The sequence below is a fragment of the Aedes aegypti genome, chromosome 1 (genome assembly GCF_002204515.2).
Source record: "Aedes aegypti strain LVP_AGWG chromosome 1, AaegL5.0 Primary Assembly, whole genome shotgun sequence".
NCBI lineage: Eukaryota > Metazoa > Arthropoda > Insecta > Diptera > Culicidae > Aedes > Aedes aegypti.
Genome location: NC_035107.1, coordinates 247,187,589 through 247,205,440, shown reverse-complemented (window position 1 = coordinate 247,205,440; position 17,852 = coordinate 247,187,589). Strand labels below are relative to the sequence as shown.

At 37.1% G+C, this 17,852-nt stretch overlaps 1 protein-coding gene across 2 annotated transcripts; it reads left to right on the top strand.

Moving 5' to 3' along the window:
• Positions 1-629: 629 nt before the first annotated feature.
• On the top strand, positions 630-16,087 carry LOC5566467 (annexin B10). 2 transcript variants are annotated; one of them, XM_021837437.1, is made up of 4 exons: positions 630-869; positions 10,353-10,415; positions 14,632-15,522; positions 15,596-16,087. In XM_021837437.1, exons 3-4 carry the CDS (start codon positions 14,701-14,703, stop codon positions 15,650-15,652), a joined length of 879 nt encoding a protein of 292 aa, XP_021693129.1. In that variant the 5' UTR covers positions 630-869; positions 10,353-10,415; positions 14,632-14,700; the 3' UTR covers positions 15,653-16,087. The 2 variants fall into 2 exon arrangements, with proteins under 2 accessions (XP_021693129.1, XP_001650849.1); XM_001650799.2 differs by lacking the exon at positions 10,353-10,415 and having other exon boundaries at positions 632-869; positions 15,596-16,085.
• The last annotated feature ends 1,765 nt before the right edge of the window (positions 16,088-17,852 follow it).

Genomic DNA, 17,852 nt, shown 5'->3' with positions numbered 1-17,852 from the left:
GGTGTTGCTGAATAGCTGCGCGTTTATTGCTACCACTATCTGGGCCCCTAATTTCTATTTACGGAGAAAACGGAGATGGTTGACTTAAGAAATACAAACCTGCCAAAGTACTTTACTTAATTTAATTATCTTAATCAATTAAAGATATCACGTTTCCGGGATATAAAATATCCAAAAAGAGATTCGAAGCCATACGTTCTAATAATATTGTTAATCATCTACGCCAGTCGTGGACAATGCCCAGTGGGATAGATAGTTGTTGCTAGTGTTGTTGGACTGATGCAATCGGTAGTTTTTATCACGTAAAAGGCCACGTCGAGGAACTACCACGGAAATATGATTCATGCTCAGGCAAACCCACAACTTGTGGATATGGACGATAATACGTCACACGATCCAGTTGGATTCTGTGCGGCGACGTCTTCAATAATCTCAGGGGCCGCAATTGTAAGGTGGTATGACCAAATACTACCACTAACGGGACCACTACCAAGAATGACAATGCTGAAGAGAGAAACTAAGGTAGATTATTCGAACAGGAAATTTCGGGAGATTTTTCTCACTACAGTCAGTGTGTGAAACAGTGAGTAGGTAATGGTAATGTTATTCGACGGGTAGCAAAGCAGTACTGCGGAATATTATTTGCGATCAGTTGCACCGCACAGTTCAAAGCCGAAAGATCGCAAACAACCTGTAGGCAGATAGATTTGATGTAATTTCGAAGTGGTCAGGAAAAACAGTCGACGTGTTAATTACCATCAATTGATATTCACGTGAAAGTCACACTTCTGTACCTAGTTTAGTTATTTCTTAACTTTCGAAGGAAAATTCTGTAACTAAGTGAATCAACAATGTCGTGGTACTATACGGTAAGTCATCATTTTTCTGCAGTGCAGTGCAGTTATCATCAGGACTATTTTTAAACTGAACCGCGAAATTAGCGAGAACAAAAGTGAGAGGGATAAACAATGATTCACAAACGCGAGGTGGTTTAAAATTTGCTAATTAAAACAAACTGTGTCAATAGATTCAATAAAGACATGGAGAGAAGTATCAGATTAGAATATATTTTTAATACATTTTTGAATTACCGTGAAACGCGGTAACTTTGATAGTGTTTTAGAAGAAAATCTAACAATTCCTGCATTTTGTGATGAAAATTTTTGATTCATGATTTTAAAATAAATTATAGTTATCGATTGCAGTTAAGACATCCAATTTGAAAACCTTCAGCAAAGTTGTAACTGATAAATGTATCCAGCGGTATCAGCTTAGTAGTTACCCCCACGCACACATGGGCGAACACTATAGCCAATTAATTAATTAATTAATTCCCATACAAACTTAGAAGCGTTTGTGTAGTGTCAGTTTTTATCCGAATCAGCTCAAATGCAAGATAGACCAGGATATTACTTTTCAACAGCAAACCAGGCTTCATTAGAAATTGTGTTATTTAGTTTAATAAGTTGTGTTTCCCGATCAAAGTTACCCGCATTATCAAAGATACCCCATTTTACGGTACATATCCATTAATATCAATGTGTTCGATTGTGCCAGTAAGAGATCACATGTGCGAATAAAGAATAAACGCAGTTTCATAGAAAATGACCTTCATTAGTACTGGGGGTTCCCACCACCTCAGCTCATATCGGTGGCCTTCGTTTAGTACCATTATTTGAATATTTTACCTGCATGCCGGTTTATGGTTGTGGCACCACACAGCAGCGTGTAAGCACCATACCACCCGAACCAGATTTGGTTTTACAATGAGCTCACCCAAGTCACGCGTTAGATAATCAATTTTGACCAAAGTGTATGGTTTACTTCTTGGGGGAAGAATGCACCATATGGTGGTGTTTCTACTCCTACCCCTAACAGAGGTGCCGAAAAGATCGCGAATGTGTAAACAGTTTTGGAGCAAGTGCAAGAATATTTCGCGAACTGATCACTGGAGCGTGAATGCAATTTTAGCTATATGAATAGGAACAAAATTTAATCATTGTAGAATAAGGTATTATAAGGTAGAGTGGTGTAATATCATGTGGAATCAACTAGCACTTTGCTATATCCATTTATGAGTGAACCACGTGGCTTGCATATTCTGCTGTTAGTACTTCGTGGCATTAAACTCATAGTAAAAAAAAAAACTGTTTAGAAAAGTTTAATCTTGCGGTGTGAATAGTCTTCAGTCATTTATCGCTGAGATTCCCTTGATTTGTTTACTTATTTAGTATGCTAATCATTTCATCGACGCAAACCGGGTAGGGTGTTTTATGTATTTTGGACAGAGCGTTACGCGTATATAATTTGGCCACTTCCATTTGATTTTGCCGTAAATGGCCATATTATACACGCGTAACGGTCTGTCCAAAATGCTTTGATCACTCCACCCTACATAAAAGTCAAACCTTTACATTACTGGTTGACTCATTGAGTCAACCGATTGCGTAGAAGCCCTTTTGTTTCATTCCTAATCGACATTTTTTTTTTGTTTTCTAATTTTAGTTTAATAAGGCAAATTTATGGACTTCAACCCGATTTCTTGTGGCGAATTTCCATAAGAAGTTTCTATGTATTTCGATAGTCCATTCCCAACTAACAATTCAGGGCCACAAATGAGCATGCATGTTTAATTATTGTTTAATAATAGTAATGACAGCTGACTAATAATTTTTAAACACAAACTTAGGTCAATCTTTAGCGTTATGCATTAGAATGAACAAAAGTAGAATCACCACTTATTAAACGTTTCCAAAGATTCTCATTCGACTAGTCAAGATTGCTTTACTAATGAGACGAACAAGACATGTTTCCCCCAATTAAAAAGCTAATATTCCACCAAACAAATGTAGATGTATAAAGAGATATTCAGAAGACGAACTAACGTTTTACTTGCTTCGCTCTTCAGCTATTTCCACGTGTTTAACATAAACATGATTAAGAGCTGAATAAGTATATTATAACATCCTAATTCAGCTTCAGTATATTCTAAGAAATATAGGATTATTTTTCAAAACAAAAATAAACATTTTAACTACCTAAGTATTTCGAGTAGGAGCGAAGTTCTGAGAAACAAAACGTGATATTGACTGGATTGACATAAGAGATAAAAGATCTGAAGACAATATTTAAATTTTATTCCTGGAACTTTAGAACCTTTGTGAAATTTGATAGCTAGTAGCTATTGGTCATATCTGCTCGGGATGTTGTTTCATACAAAAAAGTGGAAATTTCTTAGACAGAACTGACTAAAAAATAATTCAAATGTAGCTCCTTTGAAATGACATTTTTTCTCAACTGAATGATATTAAAATGCCGAATCTCGGCTTATTTTAACCGAGATTCACACAGCCGAGTAGTCGACAAAAACAAATCCTAGAATATCAGGAAATAAAAGCCGAGTATTAGTAAATCGTGTTTCGTTGCTAAGCAATCGGACAATTTATTAGCTGAGTCTCGGTTAAAATCGGAAAACCGAGATTTGCACAGCCGAGCTCATGAAAAAATCTAATTGTGTGTGTGATCTAAGAAAAATGATTTACTTGACCATTTCTGAAAAAAATCCCACGCATCAAGATATTCCATTATTTTTATTTCCAGGTGCATCATCCTCAAAACCCTTCAAATGATTTACATATATCCATACAGAGGAGTATTTCTTTAATACACGATAGGTTTATGAAAAATACAATTAAAAAAAAAAAAATTAACGAATAAAAATATATTTTTTATGAAATAAATTAATTTCAATTTGCTATACTGAAAATGGATCAAACGTCATTTAGCTCATGGGACGGAGTTAAGTGGAAAGGAACTTTGTGGAACGGAACGCAGAATCAAAACAAATCAAAACAGCCAAAGGGGTAACCAGAAGTACGATTTTTTTTGTTCGTAGGGTGCCTAGAGGTTAAAATTAAAAATGAACCCCGATGCTTTGCATGAGGTACCGTTCAAATTAGCGGAGGTGCACGGTATTCATCAATTCTAGGATAGCGCAGATGGCGAGGCATACCGCTGACGATTGGAAGGTCTCGAGTTCAAACCCAGTATCCAGGCGATTTTTAAATATGATTGTTATATCATTATATTTGCGTACACTACACTTAAAGTGCCAAGAAAAGTAAATTTTTGTTTTTTATTTGTTTTTAGTTATTCTTCCACCAGCCGTATAAAAGCTGAACTAAATGCTTGTAAAACGTTTCCAAAGCTGGAAAATAACATTAACGACATGCTTTAAAGTTGCTCCAAATTTGTGTGATATTGACTGGACGTAACGCCTGAATTGTTGATCCTGAAAATTATTAAAATAATATTAAACATGATGCTGAATAAAACTGCATTATGGCAGTGTTTGTTAAATGAGTGAATGTTATTTGGGTGTACACTAACCTTTTCGGGATAATTTTGCTAGACACAGATTCAGGCCCTAAATTTCAGGGTAGGCTTTACATATACTCTTTCTCCAGACTCCAGACTCCATTTTTTGATGAGTTACATTAACACCTTAACCAAGGGGGCCTTCCTTAGCCGTGTGGGTAGAGTCCGCGGCTACAAAGCACAGCCATGCTGAAGGTGTCTGAGTTCCCGGTCGGTCCAGGATGTTTTCGTTATGGAAATTTCCTAGACTTCCCTGGGCATATAATCGTACCTGTCACACGATATACGAATGCAAAAATGGCAACTTAGACAAAGAAAGTTCCCAGTTAATAACTGTGGAAGTGCTCATAAGAACACTAAGCTGGGAAGTAGGCTCTGTCCCAGTGAGGACGTAATGCTAAGAAGAAGAAGAAGAACCTCATAAAGAATACAATTCATTCTGGGAAAGTTAAAAAGTTCGATATCAGTGTTTGAGGAGAAGTTTCTAGAACGATTTCTTAAATTACATCCAGTAGTGGAAATGTTCGTATCACGAAGCACCTCCCGAGTGTAAACCAACGCACCAAAAGAAATAACAAAAATTTTGCGACAAATCAAATGTATGTCCATCAAATTGACAGTAAACTACCGGTTTGTAGTGGAAAACCCTTGAAAACCAGAAATCTCGGAGGGAAAACAGCTTTGCTTTCCCAAAAGTGGGATTGACTCTGAACAGCTCCGATCACGTTCACGAGTCACTTTGGCTCAGTTCACTCGCGATCAGAGCAGATTCGAGTTATTCAGTACTGTGATACTCGCGAGCATTTTGTTTTGCTTTTGCTCTGGTTTAGCAGACATGTTCGCCACCTTCCAGCAATGTTTCAGATGCACCAGCCTCAGCCTCTTAAAAGGCTACACTCAAAATAATCCAAACGTCAAGGCTACGTGAAAAATCACGTAGATTCCTAGAAATGAACTTTTTCTCGATTAACCTGACAACGGTAACAATCATCCAACCGTCGGTAAGGATGAAATGAGGCTTCAGTAGTATTTACTGTTTATGCGCATCGATCTTACCTGAAAATCACGTACCGCACTTCGATTCATTCCGATAGCTATACACAGAAAAAAATATTTAAATTACAATGTTACATCACACTGAAGCCTACTGTAAAAATAAATTAAATTCATGTGTTTTTATAACATCATGTCAACTTAAATGGATGTACATTCAATTTTCTACTAAATATGCTTGAATATGTAAATTCAAAGTGAATTCGATTTATAAATAATGGATTGGTCGTTGAAATTAAGGTTTACTTTGAATATTTTAAATTGGAATGCTCGTCCTCTGAATGGTAAAGAGGACGAGCTGTTTAATTTTCCAACAGCTAATAACGTGTATATAGCAGTTATTACCGAAACTTATTTAAAACCTAGATCCAAACTAAAAAAAGATCCTAACTTTTTTGTTTATCGTAATGATCGACTTGATGGGGCATGTGGGGGAGTTGCAATCATCATTCATAGGCGTATAAAACATCAACTGCTTTCGTCATTTGAAACTAAAGTTTTTGAAACTTTAGGTGTTTCTGTTGAAACACAGCTTGGTAAATATACTTTCATAGCTGCCTATTTGCCTTTTCAATGCTCTGGACAGCAAGTTAATTTGCTCCAAACTGACTTGCCTTGCGAAAATTGACTCGCAATAAGTCAAAAAATTTTGTCATTGGAGACTTTAATGCCAAACATCGGTCATGGAATAATTCTCAAAGTAATTCCAACGGCAGAATTTTATTTGATGAATGCTCTTCAGGATATTTCTCAATTCAATACCCTGATAGCCCTACATGTTATTCCTCTTCTAGAAATCCATCTACGATTGATTTGGTCTGAACCGACTCTAGTCATCTTTGTAGCCAATTAGTTACTCATGCTGATTTTGATTCTGATCATGCTCCTGTTACATTTCAAATATCCCATGAAGCGATTCTCAATCCTATCAGCTCCACTTTTAATTATTTACGAGCCGACTGGAATACATATGAAACGTATGTTGACTCTAATCTTGATGTTAACATTTCTTTAGAAGCTAAACTTGATATTGACAATGCTCTTGAAACTTTAACAAATTCCATTATTGAAGCCAGGAATCCGTGATTATAGACGATGATCTTAAACTCTTGATCCGTCTTAAAAACGTGAGGAGAAGGCAATTTCAACGCACTCGTGATCCTGCTATGAAAATTATATGGCAGGATTTGCAGAAAGAAATCAAGAAACGTTTTGCAGATTTAAGAAACAAAAATTTTGAAAATAAAATTTCTCAATTGGATCCTGGCTCTAAGCCCTTTTGGAAATTATCTAAGATCTTGAAAAAACCTCAGAAGCCAATACCGGCATTGAAAGAGGAAAACAAATTATTACTAACTAATTGCGAAAAAGCTCAAAAACTTGCTATGCAGTTTGAAAGTGCGCACAATTTTAATTTAGGACTTACTGATTCAATTGAAAATCAAGTTACTCAGGACTTCGAAAATATTCTCAATCAAGAGAACGTTTTCGAAAATGCCTGAGAGACTGATTTGGAAGAAGTGAGAACTATTATTAAAAAAAATCAAAAATATGAAAGCTCCTGGCGATGATGGAATTTTCTACATCCTCATCAAGAAACTTCCAGAAAGTAGCTTATCATTTTTAGTTGATATATTCAACAAATGTTTTCAATTAGCATATTTTCCTGACAAATGGAAAAATGCTAAGGTTGTTCCAATTTTAAAACCAGACAAAAATCCAGCAGAAGCTTCTGGCTATAGTCCAATTAGTTTGCTTTCCTTCATCAGTAAACTTTTTGAAAAGGTTATTTTGAACAGAATGATGGCTCACATCAACGAAAATTCAATTTTTGCCAATGAACAGTTCGGATTCCGTCATGGACATTCGACCACTCATCAACTTTTACGTGTAACAAATTTGATCCGTTCCAACAAATCTGAAGGCTACTCTACTGGTCTTGCTCTTCTAGACATAGAAAAAGCATTCGACAGTGTTTGGCATGAAGGTTTGATCGTAAAATTAAAAAACTTTAATTTTCCAACATACATTGTTAGAATAATTCAAAGTTATCTGTCAAATCGTACACTTCAGGTTAATTATCAGAACTCCAGATCTGAAAGACTTCCTGTAAGAGTTGGTGTTCCTCAAGGCAGCATTTTGGGACCAATATTATACAATATTTTCACATCTGACTTACCTGAGTTACCTCAGGGATGTCAAAAATCTTTGTTTGCGGATGACACAGGCCTCTCCGCGAAAGGACGAAGCCTGCGTGTCATCTGTAGTCGATTGCAAAAAAGTTTGGATATTTTTTCTTCATACTTGCAAAAATGGAAGATTTCTCCTAATGCTTCCAAAACTCAACTAATAATATTCCCACATAAACCAAAAGCTCTTTATTTGAAACCTTCAAGTAGACATGTTGTCACGATGAGAGGGGTTCCATTAAATTGGTCAGATGAAGTTAAGTACCTAGGGCTCATGCTATTCTTATCTAGCTATTAACTTTCAAAGATCACATTGAGGGCATTCAAGCCAAATGTAACAAATATGTAAAATGTCTCTATCCACTTATTAATAGAAAATCAAAACTTTGTCTTTAGAACAAGCTTTTGATATTCAAACAAATTTTCAGGCTAGCTATGTTGTATGCTGTACCAATATGGACTAGCTGTTGTAATACCAGGAAGAAAGCTCTGCAGAGAATTCAAAATAAAATTTTGAAAATGATTCTGAGGCTTCCTCCCTGGTTTAGTACCAATGAGTTACATAGAATATCCAATGTTGAAACATTGAAACAAATGTCAAATAAAATAATCAATAATTTCAGGCATAAATTGTTACTATCTTCTATTGCCACGATTAATGCGTTATATGTTTAGGTTAAGTTAGGTTAAGTATATTGAAAACGTCTAAAGACTAATAAAGAAATTAAAAAAAAGGTTTATTTTGATGCTCCAAATATGTGCATGAAAAAGAACTTAAGTTTACAACATGTTTTTTAGCTGTGTAGTTCATTCTGTGTTGTGTTGATGAGGTGTTTTAAAGAAGTCAACATGCAATATGTTTCAGAAATACAATTTGAAAAATATAAATTTATGAAAAGTTTCTCAAATACAAGCATTTTTTAATATATTTTCATCAAATTTTCAAACCATCACAACAAAAAAGCCCCACGTGGCCCCACTTTTCTTTCTTCACGACAATGAAACTTATGTTCTTGACTAGTCGTATACAAACAATTAGCTGCCGCCATCTGCCGCTTTTTGAGTTATCCTAAATTTTGTAAAACACTCTTTTTAGACTGTTTTTATTAAAAATATAATTATTTCTGAATATTTTGCTAGTAAATGATGTAAATTTACTTTGTTATAGTTAAGCTTCTAGTACTTAATGACAAAATATTTTTTAATTTAATTTTGTTAGTTTCGACTTCAATATGTAGTTTCCTTAAAATTTCCTTGACTTGATAAAAAGTGTAAACTAACAAGTTACCGTAAGAATAAATAAACAAATTACAAATTAAATTAAAAAATTTGAATGAAAAAATGATCGAAATCGATTTTTTACTAAATTGTCATATATCGTCATCACCGTCAGTGATAGAGTGTAAGTGTCTTGCGAAGAAATGTCAAAAATGCCTCAATGAACAACTTTGCAGAAGAAAGTTTTTTGATAGGACGCTCCTAACAAAAAATAAAACTTATCTTGATCAGTTTCCACTTATCTAGATCAAATCTGAATGTGTCAAAATATAGTACAAGTTATTCCAAAATATTTTGTCGAAGACACCAAGCCTCTAGAGTGCATATCCAGAGTACTAGAGGTTTTGGCCGTCGTAAACAGCGATCTGCCCCAGTGTGTGACAGTTCGAAAACAAACTCAATTTCCTTCTGTCGTGATGGTCGCGACTTCATTTAATATAATAAACGATGTTGGAAAGTAAAACTGGTTTAAAATAAACTTACTCCTTTCAATTGTTTGTATTTTTAGTAGAGATGAGCATCCAAATTTCGCCTGGGTATTTGTATTTATATTTGTATTAAAGATTCATCCGACATCATGGTCTTAATGAATAAAATTAAAACTAAACTAAACTAAGCATCAACTCTTGGACAACACTTAACAGGATCTCAAATTAAAAAAAAATACCACGTGGTTAATGGACAGTCCTTTAAGATCTTAAGGCTAAGTAGCCCTTCATTCTTTTTTGCAGCCATGCTGCCATTGCAGTTCACAATTTCAAATTAATAAAACTCAATCTTCATAGTTCATATTCATAAGTAACTGACTGTACATGTCAATGTTTGCTACTCCGTGATTGATCAGAACTGGTAAAAATGGCACTTGGATCAAATTGAATAAGGGATGGGACTTTATTGATCAATAACGGCACTAGTCAAGACCTTACTGTCAGTTGAGATGGGAAAGCAATGTTAGTATGTAATGATTGTTGCTTCTAGAGACCGAGAATACCTCAGCATCTCCACAATCACCACAGGCAGGATAAGGAGGAAAAATGCGGCTTACATTATTGTCTCGTGGTGAAAATATTTTGGTAGTACATTAAAAAAAACTTCGACATTCATGATGTCAAATCATTTTAAGTTATTTTAAGTAAAGACGAAAAAAGATTAAAATTATATGAAAATTTATTAAGGGTTTATGTTTATGTTGGCACCTTTGTGATGAACCATCCAAAAACGTAACGTTACCTCTATAAAAATGTGTTGTCATAAGCATGAAACGAGCTAACCAGTTAGCAACCCATCCTGGAATGAACACGAATATCTTTTCCCACACGCTAACCGAAAACGATTGATCTTGATTCCATCGCTCATAGATCAAAGCTCTGAATATTTCGAAAGGAAATTTCTCATGCGTCAACCGTTACACCATATAGAATAATGATATCGATTTCTGTATTCTGGAGTTTTCAGCGTTATGATACATACACTTCCGTGCCAAAATTTGAGGTCACCCCCTAAAAACAAACAAAAAGTGTAAGTATTACGAAATTAAAAAAAAAACACTAAAAATATGGGCAATTTTCTCGATTGACCAAAATTTTCATCCAGTACAGCATCACAACCGTAATCTCATAATTTTTGAAGCACTTGCCCAATTTTGGCGGAAAGTCTGGAAACTATTAAAAATCAATTAAACAGACATTAAAGACGTCGTGCAAAAATGGGGCTATAGCTATACCCCTTAGTATATTTACATAGTTTGTATTATACATAATTGGCCTCATTTTGGCCAATATCTCGGCAATTTTTCAACCGATTTTAAGGCGAAGTAGGCCATTATTGAAATGTGTACGCGTCGTTAATGATTGTTGTCAATCCATCTCACGATTTCGAAGTAATGAAAATCATTTGGTTTTGCACTGACTTAGCTGAAAAAGTAACAGTATGCTTTCAACATGTGAGCGCGTTTTGTGATACTTTTCGAACCAATATTTAGCATGCGAACTGAGTTTTATCAATTTGAAATTGCGAGCTGCAATGTGAACATGGCTGCCAAAACAAATGACAGACTACTTAGCATTAATAGTTTATAGCTTTTGCATTATGACTGGAATGATTGTTTCAATGATTTTGAATACCTAGCTTTCACATTTTCCGCCAAAATGTTGCAAATGCTCTTCGAAGATTAGGAGATTACTTTTCTGGTTTAAAAATTTGTTCGATCCAATACACTGCCCATAAAAGCTTAACTGCAACTGCAAAAGCTTCATCGCAACATTCATGTTTCAATACATACTTTACTACGCATATAAAAATAAACACACTTTGTTTGAAAATGTTTTGGAAAAATATGGAGTTGGTGCAGTCCCATATTGAAAAATAATAGCATAACAGTCGCTAAATTAACTTTCAAACCAATTAACAGCTGTAAAGAGTGAATTATGTTCAAGTTTATATTTTTCGATGATCAATCAAGCCTTTCGAATGAGCCATATAGTGGTTCAATATCCTATATCGTGTAGCGTTTTAGACGAAGACCCAAAACTTTTGCACAGGAGTGTAGATGATATTGCGGGCTTTCCTTAGCCGAGTGGTTAGAGTCCCTGACTACAAAGCAAAGCCATGCTGAAGGTGTCTGGATTAGATTCCCGGTCGGTCCAGGATCTTTTCGTTATGGAAATCTCCTTGACTTCCCTAGGCAACGAGTATCATCGTACTTGCCACACGATATACAGATGCAAACAATGGCAATTTTGGCAAAGCAAGCTCTCAGTTAATAACTGTGGAAGTGCTCATTGAACACTAAGCAGAGAAGCAGACTCTGTCCCAATTAGGACGTTGCCAAGAAGAAGAGGAAGTAGATAATATTGTAGCTATGTAGTCACAATTGTCGCAATCATGCTTGTCTATTATAACTCAGTTGAAGTATTAAATGCGAATCGATACGTCTCGCCAAAATCTTGATGCAGTCAGACTGGCGCTATCGGCTTTTACTTGTATGTGTATTACATTTCGTGATATCGTCCACTCAAGGAGAAAGAGTAATCTTATCACGCGGTCTCATCTGTTGCAAAAACTTAATTAACAACATGCTGTGAGTACCGTAATCCGGGGTAACATTGATCAGTTTTTAGGATATTTCTTGAATATTTCATCCAAAAATGTAAATAATGTGAGTTTTATATTTTTAAAACAAGTACTGCCACCCATAGCTCGTGACTATATACTGTAGTTTGTTTTTTGAAAGATTTAAGTATGTTTACAAAAATGTTTTATGTGATTTTTTCATTTAGCTAATATGGGGTAACATTGATCACCCATGTAAACAACGTTCGGTAATATTGAAAATATCGTTACTTACATAAATCATGGCCCCTGAAGCCGAATATGATGTCGAAACACTTACATCTCATTGAGTTTTTGAGTTATTTTAAAATTAAAAACACCTGGAACAGCGGAATACGCCTAAAGGTAGGCAATTTCCAAAGGGAATTCTACATTCTTAACAGTAATTCGTTAATGTTGCCTAATTGAACATACGTATAAATTTTTTGACAACGGAATCGTTTTTGGCGATGCCATTTTTAGTGAGAACCGTATTTTCCTTGCTCATATCGCTTGCAGAGCTTATGTGAGACATGAATCTTTGGTAGTGTCATCCTTAACCATTGAAATGATTGTTTCACAAACTTGACAAATTTACGCATAGAGTTAACGAAATTTTTGCAAAAAATCTTAATTTTTAATAGCTTATAAGTATAAGAAAGAGAAACAACATTCATGCTTTGGCAATGTTTCATCAATAAATGACGATGCCAACTTATTACGAGATGAGTCGTTCCGATCAATGTTACCCCGCTGATCAATGATACCCCGGATTACGGTACCGTGAACGTACCATATTTGACGCGGGTCCAAACTTGACGCATTTTCTAATTAATTTTATCATAAAGTAATTCTAGTTCAGACTAGCACTCAAAAATGTATTGCTTAATCTTCATTTACATGCTATTGAAGGATTCCAATCGAAAAATGTTTAGTTTTTATTTAGTTTAGTTTTGATAAATAAAAAAATAAAATTTATTTGAAAATTCATCCGTCATGTGCGTCAATTTTTTTTATTCCTTAGTTAATGTGCTAAATATTGTTAATAAATTTTCGTGAAAATATTGTGCTGTTTTACAGCAGTGTCATCATCAACAGTCAGTAATATTCTTTTATTCATTAATTGACGTCAAAATTTTTCTATTTTTATGTTTTAGCCACGTTTTCAGGGAGAGGAGGGGACTCATCGAAACGCAACGATTCATACAAAATATTCGCATTTTTTATACAATAAATGTGGCCAAGGTGAAGAGGGGTTGAAAATGGTATAATTTAGCGCGGCTCATGGACGTCCCCTAATGTTTAAAGGAAGCTTCAATTAATGCGTCAGGAGGTGAGGTGTAGGTTCAATGGTTGGTTTAGTACAATTTATACAATAGGGTGTGTCCATGAGATACGTGTTACAAAAACAAACCCTGTTCTAAAACTACGCCACCCATCAATTAATTGAACTATTGAATACTAAAACTCTTGTATATTTTAAAATTAAGCAATTATTTTTTAGTGCGTCAAATAAGGAACATAGTGCGTCAAATTAGGCACATTGAAGAATTGATGCGTCAATTAAGGAACCTAATGTGTTCCGCGAAAAGTCATTAAAACATGAAGAAAAAAACGATTAATATATTTTTACAGATTTGTAATTAATTCTATAATTGTTGAGCTAGCATAGCTTCAAATTTCAACAAAATCGGACAAATTTTGACGATTTGACAAATGTTTGAATTTATAATTTTCTTAACCGCGTCAAATATGGTACGTCCACGGTACCTATTGCTCATTGCACGGTGACGTCATCAGAAAATCGCTCTCATTCCCTCCTTCGCGAAATCTGAAAACAACTGTGCCAGTTCCTGTCAAAGTTGACAGGTACTGGCACCATTGTTTTAAGTTTTGTTGAAGAGCGAAAGAGAGAGAATCTCACCGTGAAATGCCCAATTGCGCTGCAAAGGGTGGCCCATAATCTTCAAAGTGCTAAAATGTTAGGTGATTTTTGGCATTACGTCTTCACTGGAACAGAGCCTGCTTCTCAGCTTAGTGTTCGTATGAGCACTCACCCATGTAACATTAAAGGCTGGACAATAGTTTATTTAGGCACTAGACAATAGTTTAGGCAGTTATTAACTAATAGCTTTCTCTACCATTTTCGCGTTCCTATATCGTGTAGCAAGTACGATGATACTCTATGCCCAGGAAAGTAAAGGAAGTTTCCTTTACGAAAAGATCCTGGACCGACCAGGAATTGAACCCAGACACCTTCAGCATGGCTTTGTAGTCGCGGACTCTAACCATTCGCCTAAGGAAGGCCCCTTACTGGTAAATTTGCCAGAAATCATACAGATATGGTAGAATAAAACGCATTATCGGTCTATTGAAAATTCCGGTGGGAGGACTTGAGTTAATTCCCAAAAAGTAGTTTTTACCGCATAATTTGTTTGCATGTAAACACATGAAATATGGCAGTGGGCTGATTACTTAGTAGAACTTTGTCCTTAAATTTCGCATACAGTGACCAGCCCATTGTAGTCTGCCGTATTTATACGCTGAATTATATGTGATTCCTTAAATAAGATATGCGTGGCCATGCTTTGTGTCCGTGAATAAAAATGTTTTAATTATTAAGACTTTCCCTCACTCCTTCCAGCCCAAACCCACCGTGTTCCCGGCCGAGAACTTCAACCCATCGGCGGACGCTGCAGCACTGCGCAAAGCCATGAAGGGCTTCGGAACGGACGAACAAACCATCATCGATATCCTGTGCAACCGTTGCAACTGGCAGCGTCAAGTTATCGCCGAAACATTCAAGAACGAGCTAGGACGGGATCTTATCAAGGATCTGAAATCGGAACTAAGCGGAAAATTCGAGGATGTTATCATCGGTCTGATGCAACCACCGGTAAACTACCTCTGCAAACAACTGTACAAAGCCATGGACGGTATTGGAACCAACGAGCGTGCGCTTATCGAGATCCTCTGCTCGCAAAACAACGAACAAATGCATCACATTTCGCGGGTTTACGAGGAAATGTACAATCGTCCACTGGCGGAACACGTGTGCACGGAAACATCCGGTGATTTTCGGCGATTGCTCACGTTGATCATCACCGGTACACGTGACCCACCGGGAACGGTTGATCCAGATCTTGCTGTGCAGCAAGCCAAACAGCTGTACGATGCTGGCGAAGGGAAGTGGGGTACGGATGAGTCCGTTTTTAACAAAATTTTGGCCCATTCGAGCTTCGATCAGTTGGAGTACGTGTTCGAGGAGTACAAGAAACTGACCGGACGTACCATCGAGCAGGCGTTGAAGGCCGAACTGAGTGGAGACCTATACCATGCCCTCAGTGCCATTGTGGAATGCGTCCAGATGGCGCCACATTTCTTCTCGAAGCGACTCTTCAAAGCTATGGATGGGTTGGGCACGGATGACACAACTCTGATTCGAATTATTGTTTCGCGATCGGAAATCGACTTACAGAACATCAAGGACGAGTACGAGCAAATGTACAATAAAACGCTAATGAGTGCGGTGAAGGTAATGTCTGCTTTTGATTGTCAACCCAGCGATTTGAAATAAATCACTGTATTTCACTTATTTATCTTTTCAGAGCGAAACATCGGGCGACTACAAAAAAGCGCTTTGTGCCTTGATTGGAAATGCCTAAGTGTTCAATCCATAATGAACATACTTATATTTTTACAAAAGTTAAAAGCTTATGACATTCGCTACACACATTCACAATGTGCCAACGATCTTCAAGAGACTACAATCGATTCCTCGAGGTGATTTAGAAATGGTTCGATTCAAACACAGTCGAATTTTAGTAGAGAAAATAGATGTTACACTCATTCAGATTTTTCCACCGTAGTTCTTTTAACAGCGGATCCAGTAGGATTGGTCTAATAGTTGTTTTAAATATTCGACTTTTTTAAAATGTATTTTGCGTAAGAATTATAAGAGTAATAATTTGTTCAACTGTGCTTGTACTGAGCTTACGAAAGAAATATCATATGAACATACTTATTAAATAAGATTTGCACCATGATGACAAACTTAGATTTTTAAATATTAAGATCAAATAAATTAATTTATAAGCATACATAATCTCTATTTTTCATGAAAAATACAATGCAAAGCATTTTTGCAGTTACATATAACGCATTTGTCATGTGTCGCAGTGATATCGAAAGAAATACCATATGATCAATATAGTGTTGTTGACTTCACATATTTGGATGAAAACTGAAATTACATAAACCATTCAATGTGTGTATGCCTATGTGCTCTTGAGGTTTAGTATTGTACTGATACCGTTTACGTAAAGATGAATCGAAGCCAAACCTGAAATTTTCAAGAGCACAAATCTATTGAACTAGATAGCGATCAAGCTAAAAACTTGATCGGTTGGTCGTCACCAGAACCAATACACGCTATGTCCAAACCAGATATTTTCCGTGCGGCAAATCCTCCAGAAATGCCGAGAGTACCAGGTCCTTACGCACCATTTGTTCATCGATTTCAAAGCGGCATACGACAGTATTGACCGTGTAGAGCTATGGAAGATCATGGACGAGAACAGCTTTCCCGGGAAGCTCACAAGATTGATTAGAGCAACGATGGACGGTGTACAAAACTGCGTGAAGATTTCGGGCGAACACTCCAGTTCGTTCGAGTCTTGGCGGGGACTACGACAGGGCGATGGACTTTCGTGCCTGTTGTTCAATATTGCACTTGAAGGTGTCATGCGGAGAGCCGGACTTAACAGTCGAGGCACGATTTTCACGAGATCCGGGCAATTTGTTTACTTCGCGGACGACATGGATATTATTGGGAGAAAATTTGAAACGGTGGCAGATTTGTTCACCCGCCTGAAACGCAAAGCAATAAGAGTTGGGCTAATGGTCAAAGTACCGAAAACTAAGTATATGCTGGTTGGTAAATGGCTGGGCATGGCGTACCATTGGTACCTCGCGTACCTGAAGGAATAAAATAGACCCCTTTGTGCGGTCCTTAGCCTCTTGCCCAGCAACTCCTATCCCTACCTCCTCGCGGTACTGGCTGGGGTACGAGTAACCTTAGGGAAGATCGGGTAACCAACCCCCGGTGGGAACTTTGGTCGTATGCTGACAGGGAAGAGGGGGTTTGCTTTTGCTTTTGCTTCTGCAAACCTTGAGCGTCTGTACTCCATGTTAGGAGCGGCTCACAACAGCGTCTGTTCCCCATGTCAGGGGCGGCTGATCATCGTCCGAGTGCCAGAGAAGGACTCTAAGCTAAACTGCGCACTATGTTCCTCCGAACATTTAGGGGGAATGGTCCTCCGGTAATCTAGGGGGTTGGTGTCAGGCCCTGCAAGTCAGCCGTAAAAAAATCAAGCAACGAATAATCAACGAGAGAATACGAACCGGGACAATCGGCGAAGACCACAGCGACGTAAAGGGACTAGCGATTGGAAGCTCGGTACGTGGAACTGTAAATCTCTCAACTTCATCGGGAGCACACGCATACTCGCCGACGTACTGAAGGACCGTGGATTCGGCATCGTAGCGTTGCAGGAAGTGTGTTGGAAGGGATCAATGGTGCGAACGTTTAGAGGTAACCATACCATCTACCAGAGCTGCGGCAATACACATGAGCTGGGAACAGCTTTTATAGTGATGGGTGATATGCAGAGGCGCGTGATCGGGTGGTGGCCGATCAATGAGAGAATGTGCAAGTTGAGGATCAAAGGCCGGTTCTTCAACTTCAGCATAATAAACGTGCACAGCCCTCACTCCGGAAGCACTGATGATGATAAAGACGCTTTTTACGCGCAGCTTGAACGCGAGTACGACAGTTGCCCAAGCCACGACGTCAAAATCATCATA

What these genes read in the sequence shown, in the direction of transcription:
- LOC5566467 (XM_001650799.2), top strand. An exon ending in CGCTAATGAGTGCGGTGAAG is followed by an intron (nt 15,523 to 15,595) that starts GTAATGTCTGCT and finishes TTATCTTTTCAG; the next exon opens with AGCGAAACATCGGGCGACTA.